General features: G+C 43.3%; 1 protein-coding gene across 19 annotated transcripts in view; it reads right to left on the bottom strand.

Moving 5' to 3' along the window:
* The window catches only part of LOC109895558 (kinesin-like protein KIFC3), a 67,650-nt gene that overhangs the window by 25,419 nt on the left and 27,007 nt on the right, over nt 1-15,224 (bottom strand). Inside the window, exons 1-2 of one of the 19 annotated variants that reach the window (XM_031830595.1) lie at nt 3,397-3,498; nt 3,159-3,309 (exon numbers count right to left, since the gene is read on the bottom strand). The exons of 17 other annotated variants lie outside the window; for them this stretch is intronic. In XM_031830595.1, the coding sequence (XP_031686455.1) occupies nt 3,159-3,266 (108 nt within the window). In that variant the 5' untranslated portion in view covers nt 3,267-3,309; nt 3,397-3,498. Of the gene's footprint in view, nt 1-3,158; nt 3,310-3,396; nt 3,499-15,224 lie in introns of those variants that run through there. One more of the 19 variants, XM_031830591.1, reaches the window with a different exon arrangement.

The raw sequence follows: 15,224 nt of genomic DNA, 5'->3' as shown, positions 1-15,224 counted from the left end.
AAATATATTTTGATTTGTTTAACATTTTTTTGGTTACTACATGATTCCATGTGTTATTTCATACTTTTAACGTCTTCACTATTATTCTACAATGTAGAAAACAGTCCAAATAAAGAAAAACCCTTGAATGAGTGGGTGTCCAAACTTTTGACTGGTACTGTATGTAAATTAGGTTTTTGCATTTCATTTTCAATAAATCAGCAAAAATGTCTAAAAAACACATTTTCATTTTGTCATTATGGGGTACTGTGTGTGGATGACGGGTGAGAACACAAAATGCGGAATAGGTCAAGAGGTATGAATACTTTCTGAAGGCATTGTATTTGGCTGCAAATACTGAGGAGACTTATTCTAGCCTAAGGCACCAAATCCCAGATTTTGCACATCATTGAGCACACGTTACATATCATGAAATACACAGTGTACAAAACATTAGGAGCAGGTGTGCTCCTTCAATGACATCGACTGACCAGGTGAATCGTGGTGAAAGCTATGATTCCTTATGCCACTTGTTAAATCCACTTCAAAATCAGTGTAGATGAAGGGGAGGATACGGGTTAAAGAAGAATTTTGGATTATTAGAATTTTTGGACATGGATTATGTATGTGTGCCATACAGAGGTGCAAGGCATATCGGTTTGAGTGTGTCAAGAACTGCTAACGCTGCTAAGTATTTCACGCTCAACAGTTTCCGGTGTGTATCAAGAAATATCCACCACCCAAAGGACATCCAGCCAACTTGACACAACTGTGGGGAGCATTGGTGTCAACATGGGCCAGCATCCCAAAGTGACACGGAAGGGTAAAAATGCATCCAACAACGCACTTTTCTGAGGCAGTCGGTAAATCATCTTTAAAAACAACGTTTTTGGGAAATAGCTCGGAGATTTAACGATGCTCCTTTGAAGGTTGTAACGAACTTAGCCTTAAGACGCTTTTGGGAAACTGGGCCCTGGTTGGCTAAGTTCATCGTTAGAACCTTCCCAAAACCATCATTATTAACGTTGCACTTGAGGCCGCTCGTAATCTAACGCCTGCCTAAATCAGTCCACTTGTAGAACAGCTAACATGATGACAAAACCGGAACCGAACGTGCATCTGCATGTGCCATTGAACACACCTTGATTTTGTTCACCCACATCAGAAGCAATCCGGGTCACGCAAGTTGAAATATCAAAACAAACTCTGAACCAATAATATTCATTTGGGGACAGGTCAAGAAGCATTAAACATTTATGTCAATTTAGCTAGCTAGCTTACTGTTGCTAACTAATTTGTCCTGGGATATAAACATTGGGTTGTTATTTTACCTGAAATGCACAAGGTCCACTACTCCGACAATTAATCCACAGATAAAACGGTAAACAGAATTCATTTCTCATCATCTCTCCTCCTTCCTTCACATGACAGTTGGCAACCAACTTTACAGTGCATTACTACAACCGACAGGAGTGCGGACCTCAGTTAATCTTTCAATCACCCACGAGGTTATATGCTCCTAAAAACCAATGAGGAGATGGGAGAGGCCAGACTTCCAGCGCATTGAACTAATTTCTATTTTAGCGCCTGGCCATGCAGACGTGCGCGAGTAGTTAGCGACCGTTCCAACGACGCAATTAGCGACCGTTCTCTCTGTGTGGTGTTACATCTTCGGCAGTTGTAGGAAAGATGAATCGTTTAAATAAAAAAACTCGGAAACCTAAGTTCCATCGATATCGAGAAACCGGGCCCTGGACAGTTGGAGGTTAGGTAGCACATTCAAGTATGTACTGCATGTGGCAATGACATCGGGACATTGGCCTTAACGAAATGCCTGTCTTTATTTGTTTTTAACCTTTGTCAGGCCATTCTGGTGGCTCCATCACCACCCCAGCCCCAAATGGACCAGAACATCTTCCTATTCCGTCACCCCACTGCCTTCCAGACTCTCCCTTGTCCTGATCCCTGGTCTGAGCTGGGGCACGAGGGTCAATCCAATCAGATTATACAGGACTGACCTCAACCTGGTCAATACTGACCAATAAGATTATACCGACAGTGATGACCAGTTTACAGCCCCACACAGACTGGTCCGACCTTAAAGCAATCAGCGAAAGAGTGAGACTCAAGACAGGCGCTACATTACCCCACACCCAGAATAGCCTACACTGAGCAGTTAAACACGTTACCCAATACTAAACTGTCTCTTCAACTCTATACTCCTTGTTGTACTACACCACCACACAAACACAGTAATTAAACACTATTCAACTACAGTATACATAACACTCCCACCACACACACACAAGCCACATCAATGCATTACTCGACACTATTCAACTCCATTCAAGCTACACATTAGAGGGGGATACAATACATGTGAATGCACCCAGTGTGCAAATATAGCAATGCCTGCACAAAGAACCTTGCAGAAACGTCAAACTCACACCTGCATGTGTTTGGTGAGTCCCATGATTGGGTGAATCTGTGACCACTGAAGAGTCATTGTCATGGATCATGTGGTCAGTCTGGTTCAGCCCGTGTGTGTGCGCGTGTGTGTGGTTGTATTGACCATAACCCAGAGTTGACTGTTCTGTCGGAGAGGTGGTGGGTCAGCAGGTCCAGTCCAAGACCGCTGTATTAGCTTGTCTAATCTCGCACAGCGGGAAGTTCCCCAAAGTACTGTACACACCGTTCCTTGTGTTCTATTGTACACAACGTTTTCAGCAAGTGTGTGTGTTCATCAATGTACTGTTTACCACAGCAGACTATCCAGAACAGAGGTTTTACCGTACAAAAGGCCCTCAGAGTTCTTTTAAAAAGGTGTTAAAATAGCCACAGTACTATACTAAGTTCGGTCATTGGTCCAAACAGGGTCTATCTGGAATCCAGAGCCCATGGATGGATCTCAAGTCTAATGGGTCTTCCTTTCCTTTCCTCATCTTATTTCCTTCATGTAGACTGATGTGATGAAACTGGACAGCTAAAATAAAAGGCCTAATCCACGGAGTTGCTGTCACCAGTCATGTGTCTTCAGGTCAGACTAAGGAGATGCACCAAATGAACTGGACCATACTCTGGGCCTCTATCTACCCTCCCATAGTATGTGTATATCAGAATTCACCTTCAGTCTATACAAAACCTGAGAACCAACCCTGTGTCCCTGAATGAAACCATACCCTTTGTGCGATTCCGAAGGGAATGTGGTCCTGTTTGTAGTAGTGTTCTTTGTCTCGATCTCGGTCGAGCCAGTGTTTGTTGATCAGAGAACCCATCCAGCCAATCATCCTGCCTGCCCCTTAGCCCCTGGCCCTTGTGGCAGTCACCCTCCTAAAGACAGACACACAATACCATGTGACCACTCTTACACGCCTATGTGTTCCAAATAACTACAAATTAAATACAACGTAAACACACATGCAGACCCTTCCACAGGCTTGGCGGCCATCATAACATCCTCACTCTACCATCTGACAGCACACACACACGCACGGTATCCACAGAAAGACATCGGTATCCGTAGCGACAGGCAGTAGCTGTTTACCAGCGGTATGGACAGGGTTAGGCCCCACCCACGAAGACACAGGAAACGCAGAATGGACGTTGCTATTAGCCACTGATCTAAGATCAGGTTATTTAACACTCCAACCTAACCTAAACCATTAGGCTGATTAAATAATACCTTACCCTGGACCAGTGGTAAGAGGCAACCTCCTACACTCATTTACCCATAATCCTTTAAACCCCACAACAGATGGCCTCCTTTATAACACATCTTCCTCTGAGGAGAAGGATCAAGTTGTCCCTAACCACAGATCTAGGATCAGATCTATCAACATGGATCAATCTTCAAATCCTAGCTTTTAGCATTAGGGGGGAAATCCAAAACTGACCTTGGAGCAAGAACACCATCATTGGGAAGACTGGGGTGGTCACTTTAGGGATTTTGTCCTCACTTGCCTCCCCTTGCCCACCCCTTCTCCCCCCATGACTGCAGGATGGGTGATGGGTGGCCTTTCGATCTTTGCTTCCTTCCCTCACCTAATTTCCACTCTCTGTATTCACAGCACAGACTATAACATCCGACACTTTGCCTAGACGGTAGTACCTTCAAAATGAAAAGCAATCTCATTACTACAAAGCTCCAGTGAGCTCAGACACCCCCTGTGGCTTTTCCTAGGTTGTAGAAAATGAGTCTGTAGAGGCAAGGTAATGTGATATCATTGTGTAGATCTGTGGCTAAAGGCAACTTTTACACTGAGCTTGTGATACAATAGAGAGTTGTGGGTGCCTTTTTGGTTCATGCGGCTCTCTGCCAGCCCCATAGGGGTTGGAAATAAAGAGTAAAGTCATTCAGCTAATCTAGATATTTACTGCTTCCAAGGTATTGTCCTCACAGAAACATACACGCACGCCTGACGCTTGTCAGGTTTCTAGGTTACCACAGTGACCACGCTCCCCATGGTTCGTTGAGCACAAGGCATGGTGTGTAGGATATGGTTACACACTCCTGTCGGCACTCTGCCTTCTATAGTATCAGCTGTCTACTCCATGCGCCAGGAATACTGCAAAAACAACATGGCCCTAGTGCAGTTGTTGATATCAATGCTGAGGAACTGGGGGAGGACAGGAGGTGCTGGCTAGCTGTGATATACTGTGAGGAGCTACTGTTGCAGGTTCTCTCCACCCCCCCCCCCCCCCCCCTACTCTATGCTACTTTAGCTAGCGTTTAGCCTCACTGCTAAAGCAGAGCATTCTAATATTTGATGACAGCAGAGGAAGGGCTTAGCATAAAGCAGAGAGGATATGACGAGAACCCACCCCCCGCCTCTCTCTCCCTCGTATTGTTTGTATATCCCTCAAGTATTTTTGGCCCTCTTATCGCTCTCCTTCCATTTGAGTGTATCCTCCGAGGATCCCTCCCTACTCTCTTCCTCTCCACAGTATGTGAATCTCACTAGCCCAGCTAGAGTTAAGACTCGCAGCTCTACCAGCTAACCTGCAATCCACTACTGCCTATACAAAACAAACAGGTCAAATTGATAAACTATCAAGCAATAAAAGCTCTATACAATCCTCTAACTAGCACAAAGAAAAAAATACAAATGAGTAGTCAGACCCTTTGCTATGTGACTCGGAATTGAGCTCAGGTGCATCTGGTTTCCATTGATCATCCTTGAGATGTTTCTACAACTTGATTAGAGTCCACCTGGGGTATAATTCAATTGATTGGACACGGTTTTGAAAGGCACAAGCCTGTCTATATAAAGGTCCCACAGTTGACAGTGCATGTCAGAGCAAAAACCAAGCCATGAGATCAAAGGAATTGGCAGAGCAGAGCTCCGAGACATGATTGTGTCGAGGCACAGATCTGGGGAAGGGTACCAAAAACATTCTGCGGCATTGAAGGTCCCCAAGAACACAGTGGCCTCCAAGTTTGGAACCACCAAGACTCTTCCTAGAGACGGTCCCCCGGCCAAACTGAGTAATTGGGGAAGAAGGGCCTTGGTCAGGGAGGTGACCAAGAACTCGATGGTCACCGACAGAGCTCCAGAGTTCCTCTGTGGAGATGAAAGAAACTTCCAGAAGGACAACCATCGCTGCAACAGTCCACCAATCAGGCCTTTATGGTACAGTGGCCAGATGGAAGACATTGCTCAGTAAAAGGCACATGACAGGAGGAAACCTGGCACCATCCCTACAGTGAAGCATGGTGGTGGCAGCATCATCATGCTGTGGGGATGTTTTTCCAGCGGCAGGGTCTTGGAGACTAGTCAGGATCGAGGGAAAGCTGAACGGAGCAAAGTAGAGAGATCCTTGGCGAAAACCTGCTACAGAGCACTCAGGACCTCAGACTGGGGCGAAGGTTCACCTTTCAACAGGACAACGACCCTAGGAACATAGCCAAGACAACGCAGGAATGGCTTCAGGACAAGTCTCTGAATGTTCTTGAGTGGCCTAGCCAGAGCCCAGACTGGAACATCTCTGACAGAGCTTGAGAGGATCTGCAGAGAAGAATGGGAGAAACTCTCCAAATACAGGTGTGCCAAGCTTGTAGCTTCATACCCAAGAAGACTTGAGGGTGTAATCACTGCCAAAGGTGCTTCAACAAAGTACTGAGTAAAGCTTCTGAATACTTAAAAAATGTGATACAAACATTTCTAAAAAACATGTCATTACGGGGTATTGTGTGTAGATTGATGAGGGGAAAAAAACAATTGAATCCATTTTAAATAAGGCTGTAACGTAACAAAATGTGGAAAAATTCAAGGGGTCTGAATACTTTCCGAATGCCCTGTAAGTAAATATACACTACTCAAAAAAAATAATGGGAAAACACTAAAATAACACATCCTAGATCTGAATGAATGAAATATTCTTATTAAATACTTTTTTCTTTACATAGTTGAATGTGCTGACAACAAAATCACACAAAAATGATAAATGGAAATCAAATGTATCAACCCATGGAGGTCTGGATTTGGAGTGACACTCAAAATTAAAAAGTGGAAAACCACACTACAGGCTGATCCAACTTTGATGTAATGTCCTTAAAACAAGTCAAAATGAGGCTCAGTAGTGTGTGTGGCCTCCACGTGCCTGTATGACCTCCCTACAATGCCTGGGTATGCTCCTGATGAGGTGGCGGATGGTCTCCTGAGGGATCTCCTCCCAGACCTGGACTAAAGCATCCGCCAACTCCTGGACAGTCTGTGGTGCAACGCGGCATTGGTGGATGGAGCGAGACATGATGTCCCAGATGTGCTCAATTGGATTCAGGTCTGGGGAACGGGCGGGCCAGTCCATAGCATCAATGCCTTCCTCTTGCAGGAATTGCTGACACACTCCAGCCACATGAGGTCTAGCATTGTCTTGAACTAGGAGGAACCCAGGGCCAACCGCACCAGCATATGATCTCACAAGGGGTCTGAGGATCTCATCTCGGTACCTAATGGCAGTCAGGCTACCTCTGGCGAGCACATGGAGGGCTGTGCGGCCCCCCAAAGAAATGCCACCCCACACCATGACTGACCCACCGCCAAACCGGTCATGCTGGAGGATGTTGCAGGCAGCAGAATGTTCTCCACGGCGTCTCCAGACTCTGTCACATGTGCTCAGTGTGAACCTGCTTTCATCTGTGAAGAGCACAGGGCGCCAGTGGCGAATTTGCCAATCTTGGTGTTTTCTCAAAGGTCCTGCACGGTGTTGGGCTGTAAGCACAACCCCCACCTGTGGACGTCGGGCCCTCATACCACCCTCATGGAGTCTGTTTCTGACCGTTTGAGCAGACACATGCACATTTGTGGCCTGCTGGAAGTCATTTTGCAGGGCTCTGTCAGTGCTCCTCCTGCTCCTCCTTGCACAAAGGCGGAGGTAGCTGTCCTGCTGCTGGGTTTTTGCCCTCCTACGCCCTTCTCCACGTCTCCTGATGTACTGGCCTGTCTCCTGGTAGCGCCTCCATGCTCTGGACACTACGCTGACAGACACAGCAAACCTTCTTGCCACAGCTTGCATTGATGTGCCATCCTGGATGAGCTGCACTACCTGAGCCACTTGTGTGGGTTGTAGACTCAGTCTCATGCTACCACTAGAGTGAAAGCACCGCCAGCATTCAAAAGTGACCAAAACATCAGCCAGGAAGCATAGGAACTGAGAAGTGGTCTGTGGTCACCACCTGCAGAACCACTCCTTTATTGGGGGTGTCTTGCTAATTGCCTATAATTTCCACCTGCTGTCTATTCCATTTGCACAACAGCATGTGAAATTTATTGTCAATCAGTGTTGCTTCCTAAGTGGACAGTTTGATTTCACAGAAGTGCGATTGACTTGGAGTTACATTGTGTTGTTTAAGTGTTCCCTTTATTTTTTTGAGCAGTGTATACACACACACTACCGTTCAAAAGTTTGGGTTCACTTAGAAATGTCTTTGTTTTCCATGAAAACATAAAACAAATTAGTTGCAAAATGAATAGGAATTGACAAGATTATAAATAATGAATTTGAATTGAAAAAATAATTGTGTCCTTCAAACTGCTTTCGTCAAAGAATCCTCCATTTGCAGCCTTGCAGACGTTTGGCATTCTAGTTGTCAATTTGTTGACATTTTTCACCCCATGCTTCCTGAAACACCTCCCACAAGTTGGATTGGCTTGATGGGCACTTCTTACGTAACATACGGTGAAGCTGCTCCCACAATATCTGAATAGGGTTGAGATCCGGTGACTGTGCTGGCCACTCCATTATAGACAGAATACCAGCTGACTGCTTCTTCCCTAAATAGTTATTGCATAGTTTGGAGCTGTGCTTTGGGTCATTGTCCTGTTGTAGGAGGAACTTTGGCTCCAATTAAGCACCTTCCACAGGGTATGGCATTGCAAAATGGGGTGATATCCTTCCTTCTTCAAGATCCCTTTTACCCTGTACAAATCTCCCACTTTACCACCACCAAAGCACCCCCAGACCATCACATTGTCCCCACCATGCTTGACAGACAGCATCAAGTACTCCTCCAGCATCTTTTAATTTTTTCTGCATCTCACAAACTTAAATACATCTGTCCATAACACTTTCTTCCAATCTTTCTATGTCCAGTGTCTGTTCTTTTGCCCATCTTAATCTTTTCTTTGAATTGGCCAGTCTGAGATATGGCTTTTTCTTCGCAACTCTGCCTAGAAGGCCAGCATCCCGGAGTCACCTCTTCACTGTTGACATTGAGACTGGTATTTGCAGGTACTATTTAATGGAGCTGCCAGTTGAGGACTTGTGAGGAGTCTGTTTCTCAAACAAGACACTCTAACGTACTTGTCCTCTTGCTCAGTTGTGCAACAGGGCCTCCCACTCGAATTCAATTCTGGTTAGAGCTGTTCTGTGAAGGGAGTAGTACAAAGCGTTGTACGAGATCTTCAGTTCCTTGGCAAATTTCTCTCATGGAATAGCCTTCATTTCTCAGAACAAGAATAGGCTGACTAGTTTCAGAAGAAAGTTCTTTGTTTCTGGCAATTTTGAGCCTGTAATCGAACCCACAAATGCTGATGCTCCAGATACTCAAATAGTCTAAAGAAGGCCAGTGTTATTGCTTCTTTAAATCAGCACAACAGCTTTCAGCTGTGCTAACAGAATTACAAAAGGATTTTCTAATGATCAATTAGCCTTTTAAAATGATAAACTTGGATTAGTTAACACAACGTGACATTGGAACGCAGGAGTGATGGTTGCTGATAAATGTAGATATTCCATATAAATATCAGCCATTTCCAGCTACAATAGTCATTTACAACATTAACAATGTCTACACAGTATTTCTGATCAATTATGTTATTTTAATGGACCAACAATTTGCTTCGCTTTCAAAAACAGACATTTCTAAGTGACCCCAAACTTTTGAACGGTAGTGCGTGCGAGTGGATATATATAACTCAGCTAAAAAAGAAAACATGCCTTTTTCAGGACCCTGTCTTTCAAAGATCATTCGTAAAAATCCAAATAACTTCACAGATCTTCATTGTAAAGGGTTTAAACACTGTTCCCATGCTTGTTCAATGAACCATAAACAATTAATGAGCTTGCACCTGTGGAACGGTCGTTAAGACACTAACAGCTTACAGACGGTAGGCAATGAAGGTCACAGTTATGAAAACTTAGAACACTAAAGAGGCCTTTTTACTGACTTTGAAAAACACCAAAAGAAAGATGCCCATTGTCCCTGCTCATCTGCGTGAACGTGCCTTAGGCATGCTGCAAGGAGAAATGAGGACTGTAGATGTGGCCAGGGCAATACATTGCAATGTCCGTACTGTGAGACGCTTAAGACTGGGAGACAGGACGGACAGCTGATCATCCTCGCAGTGGCAGACTATGTGTAACAACACCTGTACAGGATCAGTACATCCGAACATCACACCTGCGAGACAGGTTCAGGATGGCAACAACAACTGCCCGAGTTACACCAGGAACGCACAATCCCTCCATCAGTGCTCAGACTGTCCACAAAATGCTGAGAGGCTGGACCGAGGGCTTGCAAGTCTGTTGTAAGGCAGGTCCTTACCAGACATTACCGGTAACAACGTCACCTATGGGCACAAACCCACCGTCGCTGGACCAGACAGGACTGGCAAAAGTGCGCTTCACTGACGAGTCGCGATTTTGTCTCACCAGGGGTGATGGTCGGATTCGCGTTTATCGTCTAAGGAATGATCGTTACACCGAGGCCTGTACTCTGGAGTGGGATCGATTTGGAGATGGAGGGTCCGTCATGGTCTGGGGTGGCGTGTAACAGCATCATCGGACTGAGCTTGTTGTCATTGCAGGCAATCTCAATGACCCTCCAGCATGACAATTAGAGGTCGACCGATTAATCGGAATGGCCGATTAATTAGGGCCGATTTCAAGTTTTCGTAACAATCGGAAATCGGTATTTTTGGGCACCGCTTTTTTTTTTACAGCTTTAATCTTTATTTAACTAGGCAAGTCAGTTAAGAACATTCTTATTTTCAATGACTGCCTAGGAACGGTGGGTTAACTGCCTCGTTCAGGGGCAGAACGACAGATTTTCACCTTGTCAGCTCTGGGGATTCAATCTTGCAACCTTACAGTTAACTAGTCCAACGCTATAACGACCTGCCTCTCCTCTCTCTCGTTGCACTCCACAAGGAGACTGCCTGTTATGCGAATGCAGTAAGCCAAGGTAAGCTAGCATTAAACTTATCTTATAAAAACAAATCAATCAATCATACTCACTAGTTAGCTACACATGGTTGATGATATTACTAGATATTATCTAGCGTGTCCTGCGTTGCATATAATCTGACTGAGCATACAAGCATCTAAGTATCTGACTGAGCGGTGGTAGGCAGAAGCAGGCGCTTAAACATTCATTCAAACAGCACTTTCTTTGCGTTTTGCCAGCAGCTCTTCGTTGTGCGTCAAGCATTGCGCTGTTTATGACTTCAAGCCTATCAACTCCCGAGATGAGGCTGGTGTAACCGAAGTGAAATGGCTAGCTAGTTAGAGCGCACTAATAGCCTTTAAAATTTCACTCGCTCTGAGCCTGGGAGTGGTTGTTTCTCTTGCTCTGCGTGGGTAACGCTGCTTCGAGGGTGGCTGTTGTCGATGTGTTCCTGGTTCGAGCCCAGGGAGGAGCGAGGAGAGGGACGGAAGCTATACTGTTACACTGGCAATACTAAAGTGCCTATAAGAACATCCAATAGTCAAAGGTTAATGAAATACAAATGGTATAGTGGGAAATCGTCCTATAATAATGACAACCTAAAACGTCTTACCTGGGAATATTGAAGACTTATGTTAAAAGGAACCACTAGCTTTCATATGTTCTCATGTTCTGAGCAAGGAACTTAAACGTTAGCTTTCTTACATGGCACATATTGCACTTTTACGTTCTTCTCCAACACTTTGTTTTTGCATTATTTAAACCAAATTGAACGTTTTATTATTTATTTGAGGCTAAATTGATTTTATTGATGTATTATATTAAGTTAAAATAAGTGTTCATTCAGTATTGTTGTAATTGTCATTAAAAAAAATGTTTAAAAAAATATATTAAAAATAATAATAATAATTTAAATAAATAAAAAATAAAACATCTGCCGATTAAATCAGTATCGGCTTTTTTGGTCCTCCAATAAATCGGTATCGGCGTTGAAAAATCATAATCGGTCGACCTCTAATGACAATGCCACCAGCCATACTGCTCGTTCTGTGAGTGATTTCCTGCAAGGTAGGAATGTCAGTGTTTTGCCATGGCCAGCGAAGAGCCCGGATCCCATTGAGCACGTCTGGGACCTGATGGATCAGAGGGCGATGGCTAGGGCCATTCCCCCCCAGAAATGTCCGGGAACTTGCAGGTGCCTTGGTGGAAGAGTGGTAACATCTCACAGCAAGAACGGGCAAATCTGGTGCAGTCCACGAGGAGGAGATGCACTGCAGTACTTAATGCAGCTGGTGGCCACACCAGATACTGACTGTTACTTTTGATTTTTATCCCCCCTTTCTTCAGGGACACATTATTCCATTTATGTTAGTCACATGTCTGTGGATTTGTTCAGTTTATGTCTCAGTTGTTGAATCTTGTTATGTTCATACAAATATTTACACGTTAAGTTTGCTGAAAATAAACGCAGTTGACAGTGAGACACACACACACACATCTTCAAATTAGTGGATTCAGCTATTTTTAGCCACACCCGTTGCTGACAGGTGTATAAAAGTGAGCACACATCCATGCAATGTGTGGCTAAAAAGTGTTCTCTGGAGTGATGAATCACGCTCACCATCTGGCAGTCCGAAAGACAAATCTGGGTTTGGCGGATGCCAGCAGAACACTACCTGCCCCCATGCATAGTGCCAACTGTAAAGTTTGGTGGAGGAGGAATAATGGTATGGGGCTAGGCCCCTTAGTTCCAGTGAAGGGAGACCTTACAACAGCATGCAATGACATTCTAGATGATTCTGTGCTTCCAATTTTGTAGCAACAGTTTGGGGAAGGCCCTTCCCTGTTTCGGCATGACAATGACCCCGTGCAAAAAGCGTGGTCCATACAGAATTGGTTTGTCGAGATCGGTGTGGAAGAACTTGACTGGCCTGCACAGAGCCCTGTACTCAACCCCATCGGACACCTTTGGGATGAATTGAATGACGACTGTGAGCCAGGCCTAATTGCCCAACATCAGTGCCCAACATCACTAACGCTCGTGGCTGAACGGAAGCAAGTCCCCTCAGCAATATTCCAACATCTAGCGGAAAGCCTTCCCAGAAGAGTGTGGTCTGTTATAGCAGCAAAAGGGTGGACCAATTCTACATTAATGTCTATGATTTTGGAATGACGAGCATGTGTCCACATACTTTTGGTCATGTAGTGATATATATATATATATCACTACATGACCAAAAGTATGTGGACACATGCTCGTATATATATATATATATATATATATATACATACACACACACACAGTTGAAGTCGGAAGTTAACATACACCTTAGCCGAATATATTTAAACTCAGTTTTTCACAATTCCTGACATTTAAAAATTCTCTGTCTTAGGTCAGTTAGGATCACCACTTTATTTTAAGAATGCAAAATGTCAGAATAATAGTAGAGAATTATTTATTTCAGCTTTTATTTCTTTCATCACATTCCCAGTGGGTCAGAAGTCAACATACTAATTGAGTATATTTGGTAGCATTGTCTTTAAAATTGTTTAACTTGGGTCAAACGTTTCAGGTAGCCTTTCACAAGCTTCCCACAATAAGTGCAAATGAACAAAGACCGTTTATGGCTATGAAAATAGGAATAGAAAAACAGTCCAACAGGCCCCTTTTCTCAGTCTCGTTGTGGGGTGAGGGCTTTCAGTCTAACACAGCTACAGATCCACTGAAGCCCTGTTTAAAGGTCCACTAAAGCCCTGTTTATTGGAACATTCCTGACGAAGGGGTTAAGGATTTGAGTTTTAATAATAACAAAACACATTTCACTATGTTTTCACTGCCCTGTAAGGGGGCTTTGACAGACCCAATTATGAGGACTGTTTTAGTGCTCCTAGAGAGAGAGACAAGGGCTTTGTATCACTAACAAAGAGCTCTTTAAAATTTACCCGCCTATAACATACATTATTTAAACACACAAGGCTATAGGGAGTCTGACAGCACAAGCTTCCTGTGGTCAGGCAGTATGTCACTGTCTAGCTCCTACTGTACAGTCAGATGGCCTGAAGCCCCCCCTTGAAGTAGAGCTTAGCGATATGGCCTGAAAATCATCTTGATTGAATTTATATATATATATATATATATATATATATATATATATATATATATATATATATATATATATATATATATATATATATATATATATATACAATTAAATCGAGATGATATATATATATATATATTAGTGAATAAATAAGACTTCCACAACCATAAGTAATAAACTATTTTGATAAAATAATTACATTAACCTGCTTTTTTGCAATAATCACTGATCTGGCTTTGAAGTCTATGAAAATGACATTTTTGTTAAAAATGTAACCTGAACCATGCACAATGCACTAATAATGAGCAGGTTTACTTTTATTGTCATGAGTATTGTCTTGGAGGCAGAACTGAGTGATTTTCCCTTAGATAGGCAAGCTGCAAAGTCAAAATTGGCTATTTTGTAAAAATTCATATAAACAAAACATTTGCTTTCGGTCTTAAAGGGATACTTTGGCAATGTAGCACTTTATCTACTTCCTCAGAGTCAGATGAACTCTGAGGAAGTGGATACCACTTGTATATCTCTGCATCCAGTATGAAGGAAGTTGGAGGTAATTGCAAGCCAATGCTAATTAGAGTTAGCACAATGGCTGGAAGTCTACGGTAACTACTTGCATGCTAGCAGTTACCCATAGACTTCCAGACGTTGCGCTAACGCTAGTTAACAATTACGCTAACACTAGTTAGCAACTTCCTTCAAACTGCATGGAGAAGTATTGTATAAAAAGGGTATCCACTGGTTCATCTGACTCTGGGGAAGTAGATAAAGGGCTTCATTGCCGATATCCAAAAGTGTCCCTTTAGTTTAAGGTTAAGCATTAGGGTTAGCAATGTGGTTAGGGTTAAAGTTAGGTTCAGATTTTATGACTTTGTGGCTGTGCCAGCTAGTGACCACTCTGCAGAGCTGCCTCCAAAACAAGATTCATTACAAAAAAACACTAACCTGCTAATAATGACCAACTTCATAGTAGGCATTATAGAAAATTAAAGGAAAAACCCAGTCCAAAACTAGATTTTGGTATTTGTTTCATTAGACCATTGTTTCAGCAATCAAGTTGTTAAGAAACTGCATCGTACTGGCTGTATTTCGAGAGTCAGTCTTGGAAGCTGAATTGCTGACATGCAAACATTTTGGGACTACATCAACAATGGACTAAGGAAGCAAATACCAATAGATCGTTTTTGGGTGGAATTTCCTTTAACATACTGTAGGTCTCAAACAATCTCTCAAGCACAAGCCCACATGCTAGTGAGTAGCCAGCTAATCTATTTGCTTGATAACAAGTTAGAACAGTTGAGCTGTTATGAATACACCCTCCTTTCCATCTCCAACTGTTTGAACAACATAGCCCGTTCACTTTGTTTCAGATGTTGAAATCAAGTGGCCTACCTGGATAAGAAGATGCTTGTTTCTCAGAATGAGAACTAGTCACCAATCGCTTATATAAATGAGTACTTGTATTGCACATTTATAAA

This window comes from Oncorhynchus kisutch, linkage group LG8 (genome assembly GCF_002021735.2).
Source record: "Oncorhynchus kisutch isolate 150728-3 linkage group LG8, Okis_V2, whole genome shotgun sequence".
Taxonomy (NCBI): domain Eukaryota; kingdom Metazoa; phylum Chordata; class Actinopteri; order Salmoniformes; family Salmonidae; genus Oncorhynchus; species Oncorhynchus kisutch.
This window is presented reverse-complemented; position numbering and strand designations above follow the sequence as displayed.